The following is a 27,766-nucleotide window of genomic DNA, read 5'->3' as shown; positions in this document are numbered from 1 at the left end:
TTGAGCCCCACATCAGGCTCCACGCTGACAGCCCAGAGCCTGGTTGGGATTCTAACCCTCTCCCCTCCCCCACTGGCACCTTCTCTCTCTCAAAATAAATAAAAATAAACAAACACATTTACACACATTATGTTAACATTATAGTATGTCACAAGTATGTTGAAAAAGTTTAGCACAGAAAAAATAAATATTATATGGGAACCACTATTAAGGTGACAGCATAAATCTTATTAGGAACAACTAATTTCTGAAGAAGGAATATATTATAACTAATCTATTATGTAATGATGAAAGTTAAATAGGATATTATCAGACATCTAAAACCTAAGAGGTTTCACCACTCACAGATCTTCAGTAAAAAAAAAAAAAAAAAATTAGTAATAAAGAATGGATTTCAGTTAGAAATAGATTGAATTCCAGGAGAAGTTAATGAGAAACAATTGTGAACATAGACATGGTAGAGTAATTTTTTCTTGCCAGAACTGGTGGAAATAAGAATTAACACAATAATAACAACTGAAATGGTAGGGCTTATTTAGTACCAGTGAAAACATGCTCATTTCTCTTAGTCAAAAGGACGCTAAACAAATTGTTAGATTCATATTCTAAGATTCATACTTCTTAGATAATACATTTATTTTTTTTTAATGTTTATTTATTTTTGAGAGAGAGAGATTGGGGTGGGGAGGGGCAGAGAGAGGGAGAGACAGAATCCGAAGCAGGCTCCAGGCTCTGAACTGCTGGCATAGAGCCCAATGCAGGGCTTGAATTCATGAACCATGAGATCATGACCTGAGCCAAAGTCGGACACTTAACCAACTGAGCCACCCAGGTGCGTCCCAGTTTAGATAATACATTTAGACTTTAAAAATATGGTTTTGAATGTTAAAAATTACAAGTATTTACTGAAAGAGTAGAAATTCAGTCTATAGCTTCCTAATCAGTAGAGAAAACCAACAGACAAAAATCCTTTCATTATAGCATGAAGCAGAAAAGAGCAAAGGAACAAATTTGTATAAAGCTTAACAGGAAATCTACAGTAAGATGGTAGAAATCGGTCCAGACATATAACATAAAATGTTAAGAATTTACGATATTTAAACTCCATTCTTTAGAGTTGTATTTATAAGATAGGATAAAATTTTTAAAAATCCAATTATATGTAGCTTATAAATGACATCTAAAACAAAAGCACATAGAAGATTTGAGAATAAATGATGGAAAAATATATGCCAGTAAAATATTAACAAAATAAAGCTGGTGCCGTAACATTGATAAATAAGATATTAGATTAAAAACCACATATGGAGACATATGGAGATGAATAGGTTGTTACTAATGGATAAAGAAATAATCTTATCAAGAAGTTTTAGAGATTATGAATGTGTATGCACATAACAACATAACTCTCAAATACATAAAGCATAATTTTTTGAGAAACCTCCATAGTGTTCCATAGTAGCTGCACCAATTTGCATTCCCACCAACAGTGCACAAGGGCTTCTTTTCCTCCACATGCTCACAAACACTTATCTCTTATGTTTTTGATTTTAGCCATTCCAACAGGTGTAAATTAATACCTTATTGTGGTTTTGATTTTCATTTCCATGATGACGAGTGATGTTGAGCATCTTTTCATGTGTCTGTTGGCCATCTGTATGTCTTCTCTGAAAAAAAAATGTCTATTCAGCTAGCCGCTCATTTTAAAAAAAATATTTGTTTATTTTGAGAGAGAGTGAACATGTGCAGGCATATGAGCAGGGGAGGGGCAGAGAGAAAGGGATAGAGAGAGAATCCCAAGCAGGCTCTGCAAATTGCAGAGCCTGATGTGGGGCTTGATCTCATGAATTGTAAGATCAGGACCTGAACTGAAATCAAGAGTCAGATGTTAAACCAACTAAGCCACCCAGGCATCCCAGGTTGTCACCTATTTTTAAATCAGATGATTTGGGGAGAGTTTTAATGTTGTGTAAGTTCTTTATATATTTTGTATATTAACCCCTTACTAGTTATATTATTTGCAAGTATCTTTTCCCATTCAGTAGGTTGCCTTTTTGTTTTGTTGATGGTTTCCTTCAGTGTGCAAAAGCTTTTTATTTTGGCATAGTCCCAGTAGGTTGATTTTGCTTTTGTTTTCCTTGCCAGAGGAGACATATCTAGAAATGTGTTTCTATGGCTGATGTCAAAGAAATTGCTACCTGTTTTCTTCTAGGAATTTTATGATTTTGAGTCTCACATATAGGTCTTTAATCCATTTTATTTTTAAGAAAATGGTCCGGTTTCATTCTTTTGCATGTAGCTGTCCAGTTTTCCAGGCACCATTTGTTGGATTGTCTTTTCTCCCATTGTATATGCTTGCCCCCTTTGTCATAGATTAATTGACCATGAATGTATCAGTTTATTTCTGGGCTCTCCATTCTGTTCATTGATCTATGTATCTGTTTTTGTACCAGTACTAAACTCTTTTGATCATTACAGCTTTGTAGTATATCTTAAAATCTGGGATTGTTACACCTCCAGCTTTGTTCTTCTTTCTTGAGACTGCTTTGGCTATTAAGGGGTCTTTTGTGGTTCCATACAAATTTTAGGATTATCTATTCTAGTTCTGTGAAGAATGTTATTGGTATTTTGATAGGGATTGTATTAAATCTATAAATTGCTTCAGGTAGTGTGTACCTTTTAATAGTATTGTTTCTTCCAATCCATGATCATGGAATATCTTTCCATTTTTTTTGTCATGTTCAATTTCTTTCATCATTGATTTATATTTTTTTGGAATATAGGTCTTTCACTTCCTTTTGTTAGGCTTATTCCCAGATAGTTTATTCCTTTTGGTGCTATTGTAAATGGGATTATTTTTTTAAATTTCTCTTTCTGCTACAGAATTATTAGTATATAGGAATGCAGCAGATTATTTGTGCGTGAATTTTGTATCCTTTACTAAATCCATTTATCAGTTTTAGCAGGTTCTTGGTGGAGTCTGCAGAGTTTTCTATATATAGCATCATGTCATCTGCAAATAGTGTAAGTTTTACTTCTTCTTTACCAGTCTGGATGTCTTTTATTTCTTTTTCTTACCTGATTGCTGTGTCTAGGACTTCTAGTACTATGTTGAATAAAAGGGAGGAGAGTAAACTTTCTTGTCTTGTCCTAATATTAGAGGAAAAGCTCTGTTTCTTACCATTGAGAATAATGTTAGCTGTGGGGTTTTCATATGTGACTTTTATTTGTTATGTTCCCTCTAAACCTACTTTGTTGAGAGTTTTTATCATAAATGAATCTTATGCTTTGTCAAATGCTTTTTCTGCATCTTTTGAGATGATCATATAGCTGTTACTGTTTCTCTTGTTAATTTGATGTATCATGTTGATTGATTTGAAAATATTGAACCACCCTTGTATCCTTGGAATAAATCCCACTTGATCATGATGAATGGTTTTCTAATGTATTGTTGGATTCAGTTTGCTAATATTTTGCTGTGGATTTTTGTCTGTGTTCATCGGAGATATTGGCCTATAGTTTTCTTTTTTTTTTTTTTTTTTTTTGGAATAGTTTGAGAAGAGTAGGTTTTAACTCTTCCTTACATATTTGGTAGAATTCACCTGGGAAACCATCTGGTCCTGATATGGTGCTTACTTTTAACAGTAATCAGAAAAAGAAAACTAAAATATCTAAAACAATTATGTGTATATTTTATATATTTCAATGTATATATGTATATTACATGTATGTGTATATGTATGTATATGTATGTATATCAGATTAACAAAGATTTAAAATTCTGACACTACTAAATTATTTTCACATTATGTGAAATATGAATTCTATGTCCCTGAAAGTGGAAGTAAAATGGTAATACCTCTTTAGAGAGTAATTTGGCAATATCTAATAGACTTGAAGATTACACACATACACACACACATACACACACATACACACACGCATGCATATATACAATAATGTATATAATTATATGTATATATTCTCCTCTGTCATAGTAATTTCACATAAAAGCATATTCACTGCAGCATAAAAAGTACTTGTGGCAAAACAGAAATTAGAAAAAGCCCTTTGCCCAAGTGCCCATCTATCAGAGGTGTATAATTAAATTCTGGTATATCCATATAATGGAACAGAATACAATAGTAAAAATGAATGGACAAGAGCCATAGTAATCAATATAAGTAAATCTCTTTAACAGTGTGAAACAAAAAAATCAAGTTAAAGATGACATCACTTATGTAAAAATTTAATATACATGAACAATAATAAATATTGTTTGGATACATACATTTACAGTAAAATTATAAAAATGTAATTTTAGAAGAGTGGTTACATTATAGAAGGAATAGGGATATAGATTAAGAGTAAATATACTGGGACATTCTATTGTGTTGGTTGTGTTTATTTCTTAAAAAAAATGTTGTGGAGGAAATATGACACGATGTTAATGCTTGTTAAATGTGGGTGGTGATTATACAGGTGTTTCTGTCAAAGCATTTCATTTACTTGTTCATTCTAAATACTGAATTGCTAAGTGGTGGTAGACGTGGAGGAACCAGACAAAGTCAGTGATTGGTTCATCTATGCGTTCACCCATCTCCTTGCAATTTTAATTTTAGTGAATAGACCATCAGAATAAGATTTTTGTGAAGGGAGTTGACTCAGAAAGTCTGCATAGTGCTACTGGTCTGAGTTTTTTTTGCTTTGAGTTTCACCTAAAAATACTCAGTGGCAGAAGAATCCTCAGTCTTTCAGTCTTTGCCTGACTTCCCTTCTTCTGATGTGTGATAATAAGAAATATCATGTTACCAAAAAAGGCATCCAACTAGGAGCAGAAAATTATTAATCAGTTTGTGTAATTAATAAGCTAAATAGTTTAATCCCCTAAGAAATAAAAATAACTTATTTAAATGAGGCTAGGCCAATACCTATGTTATGGATGTAAATATCTAATTGTATTATGAATGTAATATCTAAAATGAATGATTTCATTCTATAGCAGCCATTTGGCATGTGACTTTTTCTTCACTGGCAAGTGAGTTTTGTTATGTGGGAAGAGTTTATTGCCCATACGTATCTGCCTATACCTTGTCACCTACATAAACTCTACTATATCAGTTGAACATCTCTATCTAAGATTATGCACATGCTGTTGGTACAATAACAATTTTTTCAGAGCTGTCTCTGTCTTTGCTTAGAAAATACATTATTGCACAAGTGGTCATTGAAATGAAACGTCATTTAATTTGATAATGTAACTATTTTTGTCCTTGTTCCTACCCTCCTTTGAGGTGAATTAATTACAAAAGCATAATGGTCTACCACTCTCCTATTTTCTACTCTTACTCTCAAAGTAAGAATTTTAAATTTTAGATAGAATAGGGACACATAAGAAAATTCTCACTGTTGTCCATCAGTAAAATAATGACAATAATTAAAATACCGAGGACATAAATGACCTTTGAAATGAAACCTGTTTTCCATCCTAATTACAGTTGCTCAAAATGAATTGAAACAATATATCTGGAAGCTGATACAGTGCAATCAAATGATTTGGTATAAAACTTGACTTTCAAGAGCAAGAAAACCAGTTATCCAAGGTGAATAGGAAAATATATTTTACTTTGGGATCAAAGCAATTTGAAATATACACGTACTGGTTTCCTAGGCAAGGAGGGGTAGAGGGTAGGGGAATGCGCCTTTAAACATCCAATCCAATAATTATCTTTATTTTTTTATATTAAATATAACTTATTGTCAAATTGGTTTCCATACTCCAGTAGTTATCTTAAAAAAAAAAAATGTAACCTTTCTTGGCAGGTTTAGATCCAGATAAGCATCTTGGAAAAACCCTGGATCAAATGGAACCTTATCTCTTAGAGGTAAGAATTTATACTATTTCTCAAAATATAGGCCTCTAAAGGAAGAAAAAGTGAGGCCGTCATATGATGATTACAAAATTAATTTTATTTTGGAAAAACTCAGATAACATTCATGATATAGTTTTGTGAAAAAATTAAACTTCTAATGGATATAAAAATGTCTAAAATTAATTATGAAAATCATTACCAGCTTTTGGGTCTGAATAAAACAGTAAGTTATACCAAAAGGAAACTGTCCTGTCAGAAGGTTTCTTTTATTAAAATGGACATTGTATGCTATATAAAAAGTACTATATTCCTAAAGTAGCTGATGGTCTCTGTGATCATATGCTTTTCAATCAGAAATGTGAGTAGGAACTTCCTTCAGATATTATCTAATCTAACCTCTTCTCTTTTACCAATTAGGAAATTAACCTGCAGAGTAGCAAAAAAATTACTTTAAGGTTTCAAGTAACAACTGTTAAACCCATATCATTGTCAAATCCTAAATGTGTTCTAAACATTAAAGAAAGATTTAGTTATTTTGATTCTTTTCTATTAACTGTGTATTATATTTTATGAGAGTTTGGGGGCAAATGTTATTAGTATGGCAATGATAACTAAAAGATATAATTGTAAGAATATTTTATGTCACAATTATGATGGAAAAAAAGGAAATTACCCTACTTCTATGAAAGAATGGAACTCCTCTAATAAGTTAGCATTTTCTCCTCCACTGCTCTTAATTTATCAACATTATTTCTAGACATTGTTAGTACCATTGCCATGATATGTTAGCAGATACCTTCTTTACCAACTTTGTGGATTTCATATTTTCTTTCAGTTATTTGCGTTTATTTTATGGTTTACCAATATGTACCAAATGCTTAGAAATCCCTGAAACATTAATTCCTTTTTTCATCAAGCATTAGTAAGCATCTAATATGTGCGAGGCAAATAGTAAATAAAGATCAAAATAAAAATGAAGTGAGCATATATTTGCCACAAATTACATTTGATTTCTAGATTATTTGTTGTCATTTATTTAAGTTGAGCTAAATGGACATGGTTGCTTTTTATACTGCTCTGATGGGACTCTTCTCACAGCGGCTACAGCTTCTCACAACCTGATACCTATGTTCACATCTATTCCCTACCATCAGACTAAATGTTGCCTCTGAAATAAGCAATGTAGATAAATAACGAAATTAAATTTATGGGGGTGAAAGAAAGAGAACTTCAGAAATGAGAGACTGGGGCTTTGGCAAAAAAGCTTTTTGCAAGCTGCTCCATAAATCTAAAGTTACAAGTTCAGGTTTCAAGCATGTAGAGTCTTTGTAGCACAGACAACTAAGGCTTTGGGATTGCAGACCTTGCAAACACTCATCCCCTCCTGTATCTTCCTCCTCTTTCTCTTTATTGTGTCCTTCACATCATAGTAACACATACCACCGTCTCTCCCATTCCAGATTCCACCCCTCCTCCACTCTGTTTATTGCTTTAGCTGCTTCTCTTTTTTGCTTCCAAACCAGAAATTTCAGAAGTGTTCTTTATATTCGTGGTCAGTGCTTCTTCCTGTCCCAGACACCTCACGTACCTGGAGTCTGGCTTCTCTCAACACCTCCAAATGGATACAGCTCTGACCAAGATCGCCCACAATCTCTGTTTTACCAAACCCAACCAATGCTTCTTAGCCCTTATCTGACAGCTATAAACACTCCTTAAAACGCCCCCATCAGCATCCGTGATGCCACATTCTCCTAGTTTTTCTCCTTTTGTTCTGGTTACTCTTAGTCTCTTTTGTCAGTTCCTGGTCTAGACTCCATTTTTACTCTATCACCTTTTTCTGGGTTTAATCAGTCACTCACATGGCTTTAATAACTAGCTATATTCTGATGATTCCCAAATCTTGCTTGGCCAAATTTCTCTGCAAAGCTCTGGTGCCCGGAGGCACTGCAAATTAAATCTCCACAAACTTGATGGCGGCCTTTATAGCTATACCTCACTTTTTGCCATTCATTTTGTCTTCACCTCAGTTCAGTGCCTGTCACACGTCAGGCCTGCAGTATTATTGACAACCCCAAATTTGCCTCTACCTTCCGTTTCATTTCCCAAAGAATGCATTTTGCTCACTGCCTGAAGATAACTGTTCTAATATATTCTACTGTAATTGTGTCACTCACTTCAAAACTTTAAGTCCCCATTGCTCACTGGCTAAAATCCAAGTTCTTTAGACTCCCCTTTCCCTTACTTACTCTTGCCAACCCGTTAGCATGATCTTGTCTGTTCCATCTCCGGAATATCTTCTACACCCAAGCACTTCTCGCCGTCTCTGTTGCTACCACCACAATCCTCTCTTGTCCGGAGTACTTCATCAACCCTTAAGTGGTCTACTTACTTCCACCACTGCCCTGCTACAATCCATTATTCATACAGATGCCAAAGTAGTTTTTTAAAAGTGTAAATCAAATCATTTCAGTGCTTTGTTTAATTTAAACAGTTTCTCATTACAATTAGAATAACATCAAATTCCTATGAGACCACAGCCGACAAAACCATATATGATCTGCATCCACTCAATCTTCTTGGGCTTGTTTTCTGCCAGTCTCCATCTCACTCACTGGGCCAGAGCCACAGATGCCTCCTAATTACTTAAACACCCTTGTTTGCCCTTTTTCTTAGAACTCTGCTCTGCCCGAAATGTTTTTTACCTCAGACCGTCACATGGCGACTGCTTTCTCATAATTTAAGCGACAGCTCAAATGCTGCCTCCTTAGAAAAGCTTTCCCAGACTACCTCAGTTTACATAGATCTCTACAAATTACCATGTTTATCTGTTTACCTGTGTATTGTCTGTTGTGCCCTCACCCATCCCACTAGAATGTAAGTTCCAGTAATCTTACCAAGGTTTTTGGCAAAGACATTAGTTCTTTAGTTCTTTCATGCAGTTGTGTGTTCATCTGTCTGTGCGTCCATTCATTGCTCTCATCCTTAAGTTACTTAGCATTTATTGAGGACCTGCTATGTGGCAGATGCTGTGGTGAGCACTAAGTATACACGATGAATTAAACAAAAAAATTCTTGTTCTTACGGAGTGGACAGTCTGCCACCGTTACTTTCAGACCTGAGAGTGAAGTTTCCTGGGGACCTTGTTAAAATGTATGTACTCGTCTCCCACCATAAGAAATCTGAGTTCAGAAGGACCCGGGAATCTGATCTTTAAACAAGCACTAAGTACTTCTAACACAGTGATCACATATATCATCTTGTAGTTCTTCAAAACCAACAACACACTTCAAGCCCTATATTTCTAGATCTCTCTGAAAGAGTGTAAGCCTTCTTGAAACTGTTGTCATCCATTGGCTTCTACTACTTAAGTCTTGAAGGCTTTCTGAATATTTTCTTAGCTTCCTTTTGAGGCTTACCGTATAAGTCCCACCCCTTATAAGTGGTGGTCCCATCCATAGCCTTCCTCCTGTGATGATACTAAATACCCCCCATGACTTCAGCTACCAATTTTATTCTTATGACAATTAAGACTGTTCCTCCACCATCTTTTTATGCTCCAGACATCTGTATTCAGCTGGACACCTTTCTCTCTTACATGACTCAAGCACTTCAATCTCAATTGTGCAGAACTAAACATTTCTTTGGTGACGTATCCATGCCATTTTTATGTGTCCTGACCATGAAAGGTTCTGTCTTCTACTCAGTTGTCCAAGACCAAGAAAAAGTGAATCATAATAAATGATTTCATAGGCTCCATTATTCATAAATAAGGCCCTGACTTCTTTTAATTCTACCTTATATCTTATTATCTGCCCCTTTTAATCCTTGTTGTCAGTGCATTGGGGTTATTGCAATCTTCTAGCTCAAGTCTCTCCTCCTCACCTTACCCCTTGTCAATCCATCGTCCATAGGACTGTCATCATCACACATGTGAAGTGTAAATCTGATCATATTACACTTTGCTTGTAAACTTTTGCATTGTTCCCCATTGCCTCAAAGTAAAATTTAACTCCTAGACACAGCCCAATGTGTCCTTGGGGAAACTGAGGCTTGTAAAAATAGGCAGTCTTCTACATCCACCCTATGTATCCTTTATGAGTTTGCTACTATTGATGGTTTCCCTAGAGTGAGTACTCCCTTGTTCCTCCATCTTCTACTCCCCCTCTCTGCATGCTTTCTCTCTCCTTTTTTTTTCAAACTTTATTTGAGAGAAAGAGAGTGTACATGTGCACACGAGCAGGGGAGGGGCAGAGAGAAAGGGAGAGAGACAAATAAGAGAGAGAATTCCAAGCAGGTCCCACTCTGCTAGCATGGAGCCCTACACAGTGCTCCACATGGAGCTTGAACCCATGAACCATAAGATCATGACCTGAGCCGAAACCAAGAGTAGGACAGATGGTCAACTGACTCAGCCACCCAGGTGCCCCATATTCCTTCACTCAAGTAAATCCAAACTGTCCTTAAAGTCTAAACTTCACAGTCATGCTTAAATAAGCCTCCTGTGAGCTGCCATTTTCTTCTTTGACTCCCAGTATGTAGACTTCTCATGCTATATATTTTTTCTATTGTTTATTATAACATTAAACCATGTAATGTATAAAAACTAAATTCAAACACTATCAAAAATGAAAAATCTTCTGATTCAAGTCCCCAGGTTTTCTACCACTTCCACAGCAACCAGTCTTCTCTGTTCTAATGTATCTCTTCAAAAACTTTTTTTGCATATGTAAATACATATGCAAGCGTTTATTCAGTTTTACCTAAATTGGAGCATGCTATGCACATTTTTCTCCATCTTCCATTTTAACACATAAAGATACATGTCATTTGTTTCCACAACATCATTATGTGGATAACTATTGAGCCCATTGTTTATTGATGAACTTTATTCCTTACTGATTTCTTTCATGCTTTCATGTCTTTTGCTACTTCAAATAATGCCGGAATGAACATTACTGTACATATATTTTGTGGCATGAATAAGTTTATCTGTAGGATAAAGTCCTGGAATGGAAATACTGCGTCAGAATGTATATATGATTTTAAGTGTAATAGACATTGAAGACATCCATTTTCAGCTGTGGTGGAATAACTTACATCAGACCGACTCTCCCAGTTAAAAAAATTAGAATTGTTATATGAAATTAAACCAGAAATAATGTTGGAAGGCATTAGAGAATTACAAAAAAAAAAAAAGAGAGAAAATTTGACGGGATTCCAGTGAGAACAGAGCCTCTATTCCCTTCAAGATATTTTCTAATTCAAAAAAATGGTACAGGGATAGGAAGCAGTTATGGAGAAAACTGTAGCTGAGTAGGGGTTTCATGGCGCTGGAGAGACCCAAATTGGAATTCACTGCAAACCAAAGTGGAGTGGACCTGGTTAACCCTCCAGGTGTTCAGTCGGTCTCCTGAATGGGTTATAGCTTAGGGGTAAAGGCAAACCAGAAATAGAGCAGCCCTTGCAAATACATATATCCCACTTTTGATCATACCAATCCTAGACTGAATTAACCTGTGCTACTACTCATATTGCTTGTTTTCTCTTAAGAAAGATAACATGATTCACGGCCTCAGACTGTCTCTAAAATATTTCACATACAGTTTTCAGCAGGCAATCAGAAATTACCAAGCATATCAGGAGATCTGATGAGAGAATTGAAACCAGAGAAACTGAGAAAAAAACACACCCTAGAAACAGTCTCAGAGGAGTCATATGATCACATTCCCAGATCTAGACTTTAAAATGACTGTGGCATTGGGTGAGAAGATGAACTATTTTAGGGGAAATTTGGAATCTATACAGAAGAATCAAATAGAATTCTGGAACTTAAAAATACAATATCTGAAATTAAGGATACAACATGGGTTTATCAGTAGGTTTGATACAGTTGTGTAGATAATTAAAGACCTGGAAGATAGGGTGATATAAAACATCCAGGCTGAAGCACAAAGAAAAACAGGATGGAAAGTAAAGAGAAGAATATAAAAGATATAAAGGAGAGAAGTTTGTCATACCCATAACTAGAGTTGCAGGAGTGAAGGAGAGAGAAAAAGGAACAGAAGCAATGTTTGAAGGGATTTTACTATAGGATTTACCTGTCATTATTTTTGCTGATTTTGACAAGGAGCTTTTCTTTTCTTTTTTTTTTTTTTTTAATATATGAAATTTATTGTGAAATTGGTTTCCATACAACACCCAGTGAAGGAGCTTTTCAAAATGGTGAAAATTGCTCAAAAGAGAAGGATTGAATATTAATGGTTAATTGCACATTTTCGGCAGGAATTATTTTTTCCTGATGGTTACAGAAAACTATGCAAAATAATCTAGTGTGTCTTTTTCTCTGGCTTCTACAAAGTCTAATGTGTGTACATGAGCTTTCCATGAAGTAAGTGCTAACTGAATTTTTACACCAATTTGTTATCAATTTATTTCTCACCTCATGCACAAGTTATCTGACACAACCCAGATCTTAACCCAGATTTTTGGTTTTCTTATTTTTCCTTTCATTTTTACTTATGCTCATAAAAGAGACCTCAATCTGATGTACCCAGAGCACAATGATTCTAATATTAAAGCAGAATGAGTCATTTGTCAAACTCCATCTTCTTTCTGCATTTGTAGGGTATGACTTTTTTTTTTTAATTTTTTAAAGACACGTTTTCTAGGACTCTGTCTTCTCTGTCATTGCCTAAGACAAATCAGATTTTAAGGAATGTCCGTATGACTCTATCTTTATGAATAATATGATTAACCTCATTAAGTGAGATAAAAATCAACTACGTATTCATTTTTCAACTTGTTGGCACAACTCTCCCAAATACTCAAGAAATTCAAAAAGAGAAAAAAAAAATGTTTGACCTTGTAGGAATGGGAGAAAAAGGGATTAAATAGAGGAACCCATTTTGTTCACCTGCCTCAGATCTCCTGAAACATCTTTTATGTACCTTTTGTGTAACGTGGGTGGACATGACTTATAAAATGTAATAAGTTAATTGAGCTAATATGTTAATCCTTTAATATATTATTGTATCCAAGAGTTAATATTTTTTAGTTAAGGGAGTTTTTGTATATTATAATGATTTCCCTTGAAGAAATTACTATTTACTCGTGAGAATTACAGACAGGTTGGTGGCAGAAGTGGTGGAGAAAAGATGATACCTTTGGGCAGGGGTCCTTTTCATAGTTCATTCAGATTGCCTGGGGAAGAGGCAGTGTCAGACAGCAGTCAGCAAGCTAACTCTGTACCCAGGAGCTCAGCTGTGAATCCTGACTCTACTGCTTACTTCAAACATTGATCTAGTTAGTTTCCCACGTATAAAATGGAAGTAATAGCAATAGAATGATATATAAGGTACTTAGCTCAGTATCTGGCACATTCTAAATGCTCAATAAATGTTAGCAATGTTTACTATTATGAGTAAAATTTGCTATTACTGAAGAATAATTCTGAAATTTTTCTGCTTTACAATAAAAAACCCCAGAAAACTGAGTAGACACAATAGTTGGAGTAACATTTAAAACTCTCAAGAGATTGTTAACTGACATATATCAACATGTAGATAACAATCCTAACAGAAAACTGGCAAAGGCTGTGGAGAAACGCTGTACAGAAAAGAATATCTCAAAACCAAATACAGATATGAAGAGATGATCAAACAGATTTAGCAATCAGAGAAGTACAAATTAAAGCAATAATAAGATGTTACCTTGTAGCAGTTTGACAAAAATAAGAAAACTGGATAATGCCAGTTGTTGACAGGTGAGGTTTTTACAGAACCTTAGGAATATAGGTTGGTACTACCATTCTGGAAGGCAGTATTGCAATTCCTACATTAAATATCCCCATCCTATCAGTCCACAAGGGGACGTTAGTGAAAATAGTTTTTGCAGGTTTATTTTTGATGGTGTTGGGGTTCTTGGAAGCAGTATGAATGTCCATTGCCAGTTAGTTAAAATTAACCAGTTACTTAAAATGTATTGAGTGCACATTATGAGATACAGGTCTGCAGTTAGAAAAATATCTTCAATGTGCATATAGCAACAAAGTGTTGAATGCATAAAAGTGACATGGAAATCAATTAAAAATACAGGCACACAAAATAATAATACATTTGCAAGGACATAGACAAAAGATACCCATTAAATATTTCTAAATGTTTGCCTCTGATAAGGAAAAATCTTGAATAAATTATACAAATAAATGGCAATTAAAAAAAACAATGTAAGTTACTTGCATATTGCTGAAAATTTGAGTATAATAACGTACAGAGAAGTAAATAAAAAGCATAGTTTCTCCACCCTGTGATGCACACTGCTAACATTGTTGGTGCATTCTGAAAGTTTGTTTTTTTTTCCTGAGAGTTCACTTTTTATACAAGTTCACATAATTAAATAGTTGTGCATGTTTTATTTACATATTTAGGTTCAACTGTACATATAGTTTGTCTTGGTTTTTTTTTCCTAGCATTATGTCATATTTATTTTCCCATATAAATATATCTAATTTGAAAATACATTAACTAATGGCTGTGTGGATTCCATCATATTTGTATCCTACATACAAATGTATTATGACAAATTTAATGAGTTATCTCTTGTTGGAAATATTTGTTATTTCTAAATTATTATAAATAATTTTACTTATTTTAAAATTATTATAAATAATATTATGATTATTATCTTTCCTACTGAATCTTCATGTACATTTCTGATTATTATTTTCTTTAGATAAATTCCTAGGAATGTAATTTCTAGATCAAAAAATACAACTTTAAGGATTGTACATTTGTAACTCTAAATTAACTATAGAACAATTTTAGCTTGCTTCTTAAACTTCTGCAGGTTCCTAAAATTATCATCTGATAAGTGAACAAATGGATTCTAAAATTATTTTCTCCTTCGTGGGTTTTTTCCCCCAGGACTATTTTCTCATTGTTCAAAAAAGTAGATGAATTTTAATATAAAAGTTGCATCAAATTTTAAAGGTTTAGAACTATTCCTTAAATGTTAAAGAGGAGTCTTATTTTTGTGATGTTTTACAGTGGTTGTCAAATGAGTCTTCAACTTTTGGTTCAGAAACAACCTTCTGAGTCTTTCCCTTCTCCCATTTCAACATCTTACTTTCATCCTCTATAGTTGATTATTTTGATATTTACCTCCACATCTCTAAATTACATGTTTGTATTACTACTTCATGACTCTCTTCAATTTTAGCATTATTTATTCACTTATCACTCCAGAATATGCAGTTAGCTGTCTCCCTTTACCTCCACCGCATATGTGAACTTTTTTCCCTCTATCATCTTCCCATATGGTTATTTTGCAAGTCTAGTTGACATTATGATAACTGTGAAAACCCAATACACAGCTGAATTAGGTAATAAACTCTGGTCATAAACCTTTCCTGTACAACTTTTTGTTTTTTCCCTTGAAATAATAATTGTCTTGTTCTTTGATTTATTTAGTATTGTGCTCACCACTAATTCAATGCTGTACTCATTACTGGTTTATTAATCTCTTATCTAGATGTTCAGGGGTATTGAGTATTTTGTCAGTTTTCTCCCCAGAAGAAGTTTTCTCCAACGCCTTCTGACATGTAGCCTGGACCGGTTTCCTCCTATGCCTGTTGTAAGGCTGTCATCCTAGCATCTCCCCATAGTCCTGGAGATCCCTTGATCCTCCCTCTGTCTTGGAGCCCTTGTTTCCTGGACACAACATTTTCCTTTTTCTTTGTTTATTCTCACTTTTGTGAAGCATATTCTCTAGAAGATTTTTAGGAAAGGGTCCACAGGAGGTAAAACATTTGAGACACTGTGTATTTCTATAAATGTCTTCATTCTTTCCTCACTTTGGATTGGTTCTTTAGCTGGTCACAGAATACTATTTTCAGAATATTTTTCCTTCTGGATCTTATTTCCTTGTATCTCAGTACTGTTGAGAGCCCAAAATCATTCTGATCCCTAACTATATGTGATCTTATTCATTTCTCTCTCCATCTCCTCTCCAAGAGTATATATTTCTTTTGTTCCTAGAATTATAAAATTTATTTGCTATGTCTTGAGTGAGTGTGTTTTTATCCGTTGTGCTAGGATAGGTAGAATTTTTAGTTTGAAAATTTCAGTTTGGGGAAATTTCCTTGAAGTATTTCACTAGTGTTTATCTTCCTTCTGTTTTTGCCTCTTGGAATTCCTATTATTTAGATATTACTTAAATTTCTAACTTTTCTTTCCTTATTTTATCTGATTCATTTTTGCCATTTCTAGAATTTTCTTTTTCTTTCCTTTTTTTTTTAATTTTTTTTTTCAACATTTATTTATTTTTGGGACAGAGAGAGACAGAGCATGAACAGGGGAGGGGCAGAGAGAGAGGGAGACACAGAATCTGAAACAGGCTCCAGGCTCTGAGCCATCAGCCCAGAGCCCGATGCGGGGCTCGAACTCACGGACCGCGAGATCGTGACCTGGCTGAAGTCGGACGCTTAACCGACTGCGCCACCCAGGCGCCCCCATTTCTAGAATTTTCAATTTTATCTTCAAACCTTTGAAACTGTGCCCCATAGGGTCAATGAGGTTGAAACTAGCAGAAAGTTTAAAGCTTGTTTTTCAGAGAACTATTCCCCCCCCATCAGATACTGTGTTTTTTTTGACACCCCCCCCCCCCCCAACAAATCCACTAGCTATGTCTGCAGAAGCCTGGACTCAAGGTCAATTGCTATGGTTCCAGCCTAGGTATAAAATCTCTCCTAGAGGTAAGGAGTCCTGGACCTCATCTAGTTTCTACCTGCGCTCAGAGCATGCCTGTAGCTCCTTCTCCTTGCCCTCAGGTAATCTCCTGACTCAGGGTCTGAATTGTGCCTCATTCTGGTGTCAGTCTCCACTCCCCAGTGAACATGGGATGTATGTTACATACATGTTACATACATGTTTGCTCAGTGTACAGACTCCATCTTCCCTCATGAATACTCAACTTTTCCCTTCCCTTTTCCTCAATATGTATGTGATCTCAACCCCTATGATTATAAAAAACATATTCTCTCCCCTTGGAGGGAGGCAGATTTGAGGCTTGCCCTCCAGTCTCGTCTCCACGTTTGGCTGCTTCTCAAACCCTTTCCTTGCAGCATACCTGACTTCTGTCTCAGTGATTGGCTTTGCTGCACATCAGGCAGATGGACTTGGATTTGGTTACAATTTCAACTGAGTTTTTCATGGCCTATTTTTAATTTCTAAAAGCTCATTTTTTGTTCTCTGAATTCTCTTTTTTAAAATTATAGCACTCTATCCTTATTAGAGTGTATCCTATTTTTATTGTTGTTCTCTCTTTTTTTGTTTCTCATTTTTCTTCCTTTAGTTTTCTTTTCCCGTACATAGTCTGTTTTCTCCATTGTTTCCGTTGGTCTCTAACTTTAATTTTAGAGATGTTTCTGCTAACCTTGGTGTTCTCCTCATATTTAAGAGTAAGGGCCTAAATTTTTTATTGTAAGCACTAAATGTGTGGATAGGGCTTTATGATCTCGAACTTTACTATAGGAAGGTATGGCTAAGTCATTTAATCTAAGCCATCTAGATTCCAAAGAAAAGGATTCTCCAATCTCCTCTCTTGAAGTAAAGACATGCTGCAATTTGTTTTGTTTTGTTTTATTTTGTTTTGGTTTGATTTGTTTTGTTTTGTTTTCCTGGGAGTTAGGCAGGAATAAATGACTAGCAGTCTCAGAATCTTATGTGCATACATTAACTGATTCCATTTTATTATAGTTCCTCTTCCCTCAGCTGTGTCTCATTTCTCCTACGCCAGTTCCTCTGTTTTCATCACCGTATGCAGAGAATAAACTTCCAGGGTTCTGCCAGGGTGGAGGAAAGACAGTTGCCAGGCTACAGGGAAGGAATTTAGGGATCTGACTGCTTGTTAAACAGACTGCCAATCAATCTTTATTTTGGGGCACTTTTCATTTCTCCTTCACTTCTCGAGGTACCTGGTGCTGCCAACTCCTTACTCTGTTTAAGAGGAAAGAGCTGTTCTGCTGTGTAAATTGGGTTGGTCCTCTACACTCTCCACTGTTGACCTAGGACTCGGTGTTCTTCGTTCTGCTAAATTGTTTGATTTTGTCACTTCCTCTCTTCTGTTCCCCATCTTTGTCAGTTTATTCCTTGTTATGAAATACATTCTAGCAAGATTTTAGAAAGGAGTGAGAGTAGATATAGGGATTCAATCTACCATCTTTGCCAGCAACAATTAGTCTTTAATCAAGAAATTTCTTAAGATCATCTAAATAAAAGTTGTCTGCTAGATGGGAGCATGGAACCATACCAGGTGAAAAAGTGTGAGTTCATAGGTTTGGTTGCTTCTTCCAGGACTGTTCACATAGAATTGGGAAATCTGAATTCTTGCCTTGAGTCAAAGGTAAGCAGATATGTATTGACTATTTAAGAATTATACCACTCTGCTAGGTGTTGAACTAAACCAGGATAAGTGTAATGCAAGTTTCAAGCTTAAAACTGTGTTCCAAGCTCTGTTCTATAGGAGTTAACTTATCTTCCTTCTGGGTTTGACAAAAGTACAGTCTGCAATCCAAGCTACCTATCACTTTTTCAAAAAGAAAAAGAGGGGCACCTGGGTGGCTCAGGCAGTTAAGCATCCGACTTCGGCTCAGGTCATGATCTCACAGTTTGTGAGTTTAAGCCCTATGTCGGGCTCTGTGCTGACAGCTCAGAGCCTGGAGCCTGCTTCAGATTCCGTGTCTCCCTCTCTCTCTGCCCCTCCCCTGCTCATGCTCTGTTTCTCTCTCTCAAAAATAAATAATAAAACATTAAAAAGAAAAGAAAAAGAAAAAGAATTTCACCAAAGTTGATTTAAGAGAGACAGAATTTTAAGCCTTGTTCCCTGCAGTGCCAACTTTATGGAAAAGAACACCTTTGACTGACCTTGAAAGTAAAAAGTAGGCAGAATATCTTTGACAAGAGATTTTGAATTTTGAACATAATTGAGTTGGAAGGATATGTGAAACTTTATGGTCAAGATGTCCACTATGATCAATAAAAACTATAAGATGTGTTAAAATTTACTCTAAGAAAGTAAAAAATATCTGCCAGAGAATTTCACAGAAAAAAAATTAAATGTTGAGAGTATTGTGAGTAACTTCAGAGATAAACTGACAGTCATACTGGCCTTACAAGAGGGACAGTATTTTTGACTGGCTGGATTATTTAGAGTGTATTTTGAGCAGTAGGAGAGGAAGTTGAAAAAGGAGGTTGAAACCAGACAGAAAGAGATTTTGAATCCTGAAATGAGTATTTAATTATCTAAACAATGAGAAATAACTGAAAGTTTTAGGGGAAGGCAGTAAAATCCTTAAAAGTGTACTTTAAGGATTTTGACCAGGAAGTAGGGTCCATTGATTGTTGTATTTAAAGAGAAGAGGTGCAGGCCATTTTCCACAGTTAGTGGCTGTTTCAATATATGACTTTGAACTTATTCTTCACATTTCTCTGAATGTGTTTCATAGGTGAACTCTTAATTGCCAGTGTCACGTTGTACTAATAGAATTGAATAATAAGTATTTGTAAGGACTTTTTATACAGCCAGTCTATGCTAATCGCTTTAAAGGGTACGAAATAAGTAAATGATTTGGTATTTTTCATGACATAGAGAGTCTAATAAGTCTAGAGACCTGGATAAGATGAAGCCAGATAAATTGGTATTTACTATAAATGTAATTGGAAGCTAAAAAATGGAAGATGGTTGCATGACCTGGAGTAGCTGAAAATGATATCATTTAAGTATTAGCACTTAAACTGGTTTGAAGGATGGATATATTTACATGGATGGTGGCAACGAATTGAGTCAATATGAATGAAGATTTCTTGGCAAAAAGCCATGCAGGAACAATGAGGAACTTGGTTTCAATGGAACTAAGAGCTGGTGTTGGTAGATTCATAAGAAACAGATGAGGTGGGAATTTATGACCTCATCAAAAAGAGCCTGGAGAGATGGGCCAGGCAATTTGGGGTAAGAACTAACAAGGTGTAGAAGGTTTATCAGCAGGGATTTATATTATTAAAAGATATCATAGGAAATTTAGTCTGGCAACAGTATTTATGGATTTGGGATTAGAGGGAATTAGAAATAAAAAAAGAGTCTAAGACACTGTTATAGGTAACAGTGTGAAGGGTTGGAGTATGATGCCTGCTGACAGTAAGGATGAAGAGATAGGACAAAATTGAAAGAAGATTCTGATGGAAGAAATGGAAAAGAAATTGGCATCAAACTGACAGAAGCCAAAAGGAAAGAATTAAAGAGTATTCCACACATAATGACTGCGGAGACTGGAAGCATGTATTTCTGCAGAGGAGAACAGGGTTAAGAAAGAACATGATAAGCTTGGTCTTAAACACACTGAGCTTCTAATTATAACATATAAACCAAAGGCATATTTTTTAAACTATGAGATTGGAGCCCAATTGAGATGTTCAGGCAAAACACTAAAGTTCATTTATCAGCATATTTTAGAGTCAATATACAGCTTCAAGTTCTGGTTTTATTTAGTTCTAAGTTCCATAACCTTTGCAAATCAAGTTAGTTCTCCCCACTAGAAAAGGGAAAAAATAAAATTTTTTAGCCATTTTATGGAGTATATATTATATGCTGGACAGAACATTAGGCTTTCCTTTCATTTGGTTTTATTCCTGAAAACAGCTCTTCTATGAGATAGGTACCGTCGTCATCTCCTCTTTACAGATCAGCAATCTGAGGCTCAGAGAGCTGGCATGACCTAAGACTGCACAGCCAGAAAGTGACTGAGCTAGGTTTGAAACCAAGGATTGTGTCTCCAGCACTACTGCTTTTAACCAGTTGTGCAACACTGCTCTCACTGCGCGTGACTACAAATATATGCCTTACTTACTTTTGTAGCAAAGCTGTGTATTTATTAAATGCTTACTAAGTGCCATACTCTGTGCTAAGCGCTTTTTATGCATTATTTTATTTGATCAACTAATCTATGAGATTGTGACCATTTATACTTACATTTACAGATGAGGGAAAATTCAGAGGGTGATTAATTTTTCCCATAGTCACACAGCTGGAGAAAGTAGCAGATGTTGAATATGTGCGTAAATCTGTCTGTCTGATTCCAGAATCCATGCTCCTTTTTATTCTTAAAAGTCATTCTGAGGATTAAATAATTATATCATTTTCTTAACCTTAAGGCATAAAACAAATGGTCTTTAATGAATGGTGATAGTGTTGGTTTTAGCAGCAGCAGAATAACATAAAGGTGATGGTCGAAGCCTTGGAGTATATGGGCTATCCAAGGGAATAAATTGAGAAGAATATATTACAGAGAATCATGAGGGATATTTATAATTTAGGAGGAGCAGGAAGGAGTCAGAGAAGCTTAACAATAGCTTAAGAAACATGGTAACATGAGACCTGAGGAAGATGATTACAAAGATATGTGACATCATAGTATCATGCCACATAAAATTTGGAAAGGATAAGGTCACTGGAGTCTCCCAGCAAATGCTTCTCCTGCTGAGATACCAATAAACACAACCACCATCCACCAGTTTCCCAGTGAAGAAAACTGGCAATTTTCCTTAATTCTTTTTAACTTTCCTCACTCCTCCATTCAATTATGGAGCCTCCTAATGTATGGAGCCTTCATGTATACAGCCTCCTAACAATATCTGTCAAAATACCTTGCCTCTCCCTTCTGTCCTCACTGCTATTTCCTCAGTTCAGGAAATCTTCACCCCCTGGCTAGATTCCTCCAGCAACTTCTCAGTTCTTTGTGCTTCTTGACTTACTTGCCTCAACCATTCTCCATTGTGTGACCAGAATGTTTCTAAAAGATAAATGTGATCAGTTCAGTTATCTGCTTAAAACCTACCATGGGTTCTCACTGAACTTTGGATAATGTCTTAGCATGACTTACAAAACCCCATAAGATGTGTCTTCTTTCTAGTCAGCCTCATCTCAGCATTATTCATCTAGTTATGATCCAGCTATGCCATACTTACTTCAGTTTCTAGGACCCATCATGTGCTCTGGTACTTAATATATGCTGTTCCCTTTGGAACAACCTTTCCTTCTCTCTCTCCCTCCACCTCTGCCTGTCTCCCTCCACCTCTGCCTCTCTCCGTTTAGCCTTTCCTGGTTAACTCATCCTTCAGATTTTACCTTAAGTTTTATTTTGAGAAGATTTTGGGTTCCTTCTGGTTAGGTATTGTGCTTTATACTCCCACAGCATCTCGTGCATCCACAAAAGCAACCACTACCTTTTATTGTAATTGCTTGTTTAACTTTCTGTCTGTATTTCCAGATACAAAGATGTTCTATACAGGATTTATATGTCTGCTCCCATCATTATCCGCAGCACCTAAAACGATGCCAAACCTATAGTAGATATTCAGTAAATAATTCTTGAGTAAGTTCTATGTTTTAGCGGTTTTTATAAACCTCATGGTTTTCTGTAGGTGGTGAGAGGATGAAATGTGATTTGATTTTACTTTTTTTTTCTTTCCAATTTTAAGATGACCAACAGATAAATGAAGCTGGTTTAAAAGAAGAAAAATCTTGATTTAATAAATTCTCACAATTATATTTATTATAATCTTTTAAAGGAATAAAAATTAAACAGGGAAGCCAGATGCCCTTAACTTTTTCAGTTCAAAAATCAGTAGCATTCAAATGGAATTGTTATGACTATGAATATTCATCTATATATAAGTACACTAGAAAAAAATAGAATCATGTAAGTAATTTCCTTTTTATTTACTAGGAATTCACTTCTTTTTTTTTTTTAATTTTTTTTTCAACGTTTTTATTTATTTTGGGGACAGAGAGAGACAGAGCATGAACGGGGGAGGGGCAGAGAGAGAGAGGGAGACACAGAATCGGAAAGAGGCTCCAGGCTCCGAGCCATCAGCCCAGAGCCTGACGCGGGGCTCGAACTCAGGGACCGCGAGATCGTGACCTGGCTGAAGTCGGACGCTTAACCGACTGCGCCACCCAGGCGCCCCGGAATTCACTTCTTAAATGTTCAGACTCTGAGGCATTTTTATAATCCATGAAATGACCCAAGTCAGCCACATCTGTCAGATTGCTTTTTAAAAAACTTATCTTGGCTAAGAGTTTTATCTAAAAGAGAACATAGGGTGCCTGGGTGGCCCAGTTGGTTAAGCATCCGACTTGATTTTGGCTCAAGTCATGATCTCACAGTTTGTGAGTTCAAGCCCCGTATTGGTCTCCACTCTGTCAGGGCAGAGCCTGCATAGGATTCTCTGTCTCCTCCTCTCTGCCCCTCCCCCACTCTCTCTCTTGCTCAAATAAATAAATAAATAAATAAGTACATAAACTTTAAAAAAAAAAAATAGAACATAGCACAATTTAGATATACATGAATCAATGAGTATGCTTTTGTGCAATGAAAATTATATTGTGTAATAAGTAAAGAAATGATCTTGTTTTATTAAAAATAATTCAACTCATTAGAAAACAGCAACATTTCTTTTCAACTGGTTAAGATCCTTTAGAACTTTTAATTTCTCTATTGTATTAGCTTTGTATCTTTGTATTCATACAAAGGTTGGGACCAAATGGTAGATGTCTGGCAAAATAGCACATGTGTTAATCTTACCCAATAACCAGGTGGTCTAAATCTTTTTCTACATAACATTCCCCAAATGGTTGAAAAGAGTGGGGGAAATGTCACATCACTGATTCAGTGGCTAATGAGATAAGGAAAACATTGACTATCATGTTTGAATTTTATTTACTGTTTCAGATTTCTAAAACTAGAGGATAAAAATCCTGTTTCTAAGGGTAGAGAAAAAGAAGTTAGTAACTTTCTCTGCCCTTTTACTTGGTAATTCTGATTAGGGGTGGCTTTGTTTTAGTTCAAATTAGACCTATCAGTCCATGTCTTTTGGGCTCTTGTCTGGGAGCATGCATGGGTATCTGGGCCATAAGGAGGGCACCCAATTGGGTCACTAAGTACTATGTGCTATACAGTGGGAAGGAGCTAGGAGAGAGTCTAAGGAATTTAGAAACATAGTCTCATGAGAAAAAGTCACACATGAAAAATTTTAAATTCAAGAGGTACATAGTGATGCAGTGCAGAAATATATCACAAGCCAGAAATATATCATAGTGTAGTCCCACAAGCAATAAAAAGGGCAATTCCTTTTAAGTTGAAGAGAAGAAAACTAGATGTTGGGGTTTATCACTTTATATTTCATTTTATAAGATTTAGTGTGTTTTTTTCCTTCAGCCAGTCAAGATCCTTTTGAATTTTTATTTTATTTTACCTACTGTATTACGTTTCAATCTTTATATCCATGCAAAGGATCGGATGAAATGGATGAAGCATTGATTGTCAGTCTACAGAGTTTGCTTTTTACTGAACAGGTAACAGTCAGCCCCCAAAAACTTTTAAGCAAATGGTCATATATTGTTAAGGAGAGTTAGTATGGTAATACTATGTAGGGTAGATTGGGAGTTATGAAAACTAAGCAGGAAGACAAGAGATGGTTGTAATTGTTGAAGTGTGAAGTGATCATGAAGGATATTAGACTGGAAGATAGTGTTCACTACCATTCCCCTAGTATATAGACTAGGATCTGGCACTTAGTAAGTACTGAGTGAATCTTTGTTGATTCAATAAATGAATTAATGTGAAAATTTAAAATGTAGGCTCTCTGGCCGAAAGAATGACAGAAGGAAAGGAAGGAGTCAAGTTCTTCAATATTTCAAGTTTTCATTGTGATTGAGCCATTACAGAAATAGGGAATTGAGCAGGGAGAGAAGGTTTTGAGAAAAAATCAAGAACATTGCTTTATTCATGTTAAATTTAGAACAACAAGACTCCCAAGTAAAACAGTAAGAATTTTGAGGGTGCTTGGGTGGCTCAGTCAGGTAAGCATCTGACTTTGGCTCAGGTCGTGATCTCAAGGTTCGTGAGTCCAAGCGCCACATCAGGCTCTCTACTGCCGCCACTTTAGCCCACCTCTGATCCTCTGTCTCCCTCTCACTCTGCCCCTCCCCCGCTTGTTCGTGTTCTCTCTCTCTCTCTCTTTCTACCTCCCTCCCACCTTCCCTCCCTCCCTTTCAAAAATAAATAAACATTTAAAAAAAGAATTTTGACAGGGGCCTAATATATGGGAGAGAGATAGTGACTAGGGTTTTTGCTTTGCGAGCCATTTGCATAGAAGTAATAGAATAGTGGTCATGATCCTCAAAAAGGGAGTGTATAGGTCAAAGAGCAGAAGGCCCAAGGGAAGGGCAAATTAACCTAATAGAGAAAAAATAGCATATATTGAGAGTGCTTACTATGCACTTAAGAGCTCTTGTATGTATCATCTGTTTTAGCAGTGACAACACACTTATAAGAGTAGGTATTACTAGGAAAATGGAAATTCAGAGAAGTTAAGCAATTCATCCTAGGTTCTATGCCTAGTAAGTGTTGGAGCCAGTATATGAACCTAGATCTGTCTATCCTTGATTTCCATCTTTGGTGAAACTATTCTCTGGTCATGAATTTTGCCTACCTTCTCCACTAAATTCTTTAACATATTTACAATAGTTATGTTATAGTCTTTGCCTACTGAGTCCAGTATGTGGTTAATATTGGGTCTGTTTCCGTTTTTGTTTGTTTTTCTATTGATTATAATTCACAGTTTTCACTTTTTGACATCTCAAATTTTTTTTTTTTTTTTTTTTACATATTTTGTGGTAGATACTGAATAAAAAAGAAGAGTAGAGACTAAAGTAATACCGTCCCTCCCCAAACCACACCCCTTCCTCTGTCTGACAGCTAGTCTGGGGTGTTTATTCTGTTTAATCTCTAATTGAGCTGGGTCTGATCTGAGTTGCATTTTATTTCAGTTTACTACTTTTTTCAAATGCTTCAAGAGTAGGATCAGGGCTCTTCATTTATCAGGGCTTGTGGTCTATGCTCCCAGTGAGTCTAGATTTCTCTCTCTCTCTCTCTCTCTCTCTCTCTCTCTCTCTCTCCCCTTCCCTCCCTCCACTCCCCTCTCCTCCCTCCTTCTCTTCCTTCCTCCCTTCTGTCCTCTCACCCTGCTTTACTGTCCTGCCACCAGTGTTTCGTGCCTTTTCACAGGCTTAGTGCTCTGAGCCTCTCCTTGACTTTTTCCTGGCCTTCCAAGCCTTGGGAAAAAATCTCTTAGTTTTCCTGCTCTATCCCCAGCCTTTGGTACAGTGAAAGCTCAATAGAAAAGACTTGATGAATAGATGTTCCCAAAGGAATCTCTCTCTCTCTCTTCTCTTCTGTCCTGGCCCCAGCCTTCTGCATGTAGCCACTATGTGCAGTTGGTTAAAGCCTTTGGGAAAGAATTGGCAGGCTATACTGACTCCTGGGTCTCTCCAGGACTCTAATAAGCCATTGCAGAAGTCCACAGATGGTCATGTGTTTTACACACGCTGATCGAAGTCTCTCTGTGGAAGTATGCCGTTCTCCCATTAGGAAAGCGGCCATGCATCTTCACTCGCCTAGGAAAGGTCCACCCCAACCTGGAATTTAGTTCATCCAGACTTCTTTGCATCCTTAGCTCTCTCTATATAAAACAAAAAAAAAAACATGATTTTGTAACCTGTCTGACATATTTTTGCTGTTATGGTGAAAACAACTGTCTTTTCCACTTTTTACATACTAACTGAAATTGTTAAATATAGTTTAATCATTAATAAATATTAGCCCTTAGTGAAGAAATATGAAAAAAAATATTTTTTTATTTTTCAATATAGATTGCTATTTTATGTACTTAAATTACAGAAAAAATCATGATAATTTTAGTGAGAAACTAAACTTTAAAAAAACTGCTACCTATTTAGCATTTTCAGTGACAGTAAGATTGATAGAAAAACTTATCAAAGAGAATTGCAAAACTGTATTTGGAATGATTAAGTGCTAGCATGCAATAATGGCAATTTTGAGTTGAAAGCAGACATGGACTTGAGACATGTTAGAGACATATTGCAACTTTATTAAGCTGCAGTTTTCTGTGAACAGTATATTAGTAACACAGACTTAACAGGTTTTAGAAGAGTAAAGTGAATATTGTGTATCACAAACATGTCTCTGGAATGGCTCTGCCATCTGGATTCTCCACTTCCCTAAACTGACCCTTTCTATAACAGGCATACATCGTGCTTTGGTGCTGCAAGGATATTGATTTCTAATAGAATGCTGTGTCTTCGCAGGAGATTCATTACAGAGAGTGGTTGACTAGCATAGGCTTTGCTTCTTAAGAAAGTTCTCTCACAACGTCAAAGGGCCTTGGAGCTGGCTAAAAGTAAGCCGATACAGTTGGATTTTTCTCTGAGGACTCATGTCTATTAGAGCTTGAAGCTAGTAGAGTTTAGAATGGCTGCAAAAGACTTCCTAAGCATTCATATTCAAGACTACTTCTTGGTTCATCAGCTATAAAAACTAGTGAGCTCTTTATTCAGACTTCTTGACTTAGAATCTGTGTTTATGCTGATGAATCAATAATAGAAAGGGAGAAGAGATTGTGTATGTTTAGTAATAGAAGAAACATCACTGTTTCATTATCTTGTGGTGTTGAAATATAGGGTGTAGGATATTTGATAAGCTTCAAAACACCAGGGATATTGTCTTAATTTACTTTTGGATCTTCCTCATCTAGCATGACCTGCCTAATAATCATTTTTCAATAGATACTAGTTGAAGAAGTGATTACATGAATATTATGGAAATATTGTGTGTGAAATGAAAATATCACTGGATACATCCAAATTTTAGATTTCCTAGTACTGGCAGTCTTTTTATAATGATAATATGTTGGTTTCACATAGCAACTTACATTATTTTTACTAGAGACTAATAGAACTACTTCAGTAGGATAACAGCAATG

General features: G+C 35.8%; 1 protein-coding gene across 2 annotated transcripts in view; it reads left to right on the top strand.

Moving 5' to 3' along the window:
* Positions 1-27,766, top strand: part of DPH6 (diphthamine biosynthesis 6) — a 204,033-nt gene that overhangs the window by 142,248 nt on the left and 34,019 nt on the right. For both annotated transcript variants that reach the window (XM_040492226.1, XM_040492227.1), the window contains exon 6: positions 5,824-5,885. In XM_040492226.1, the coding sequence (XP_040348160.1) occupies positions 5,824-5,885 (62 nt within the window). The remainder of the gene's footprint in view (positions 1-5,823; positions 5,886-27,766) is intronic.

Source organism: Herpailurus yagouaroundi, unplaced genomic scaffold, assembly GCF_014898765.1.
Source record: "Herpailurus yagouaroundi ecotype Mexico unplaced genomic scaffold, PumYag 184, whole genome shotgun sequence".
In the NCBI taxonomy this organism is placed as follows: domain Eukaryota; kingdom Metazoa; phylum Chordata; class Mammalia; order Carnivora; family Felidae; genus Herpailurus; species Herpailurus yagouaroundi.
The sequence above is the reverse complement of the archived record's forward strand: the minus strand, read 5'-3'. Positions and strand labels throughout refer to the sequence as shown.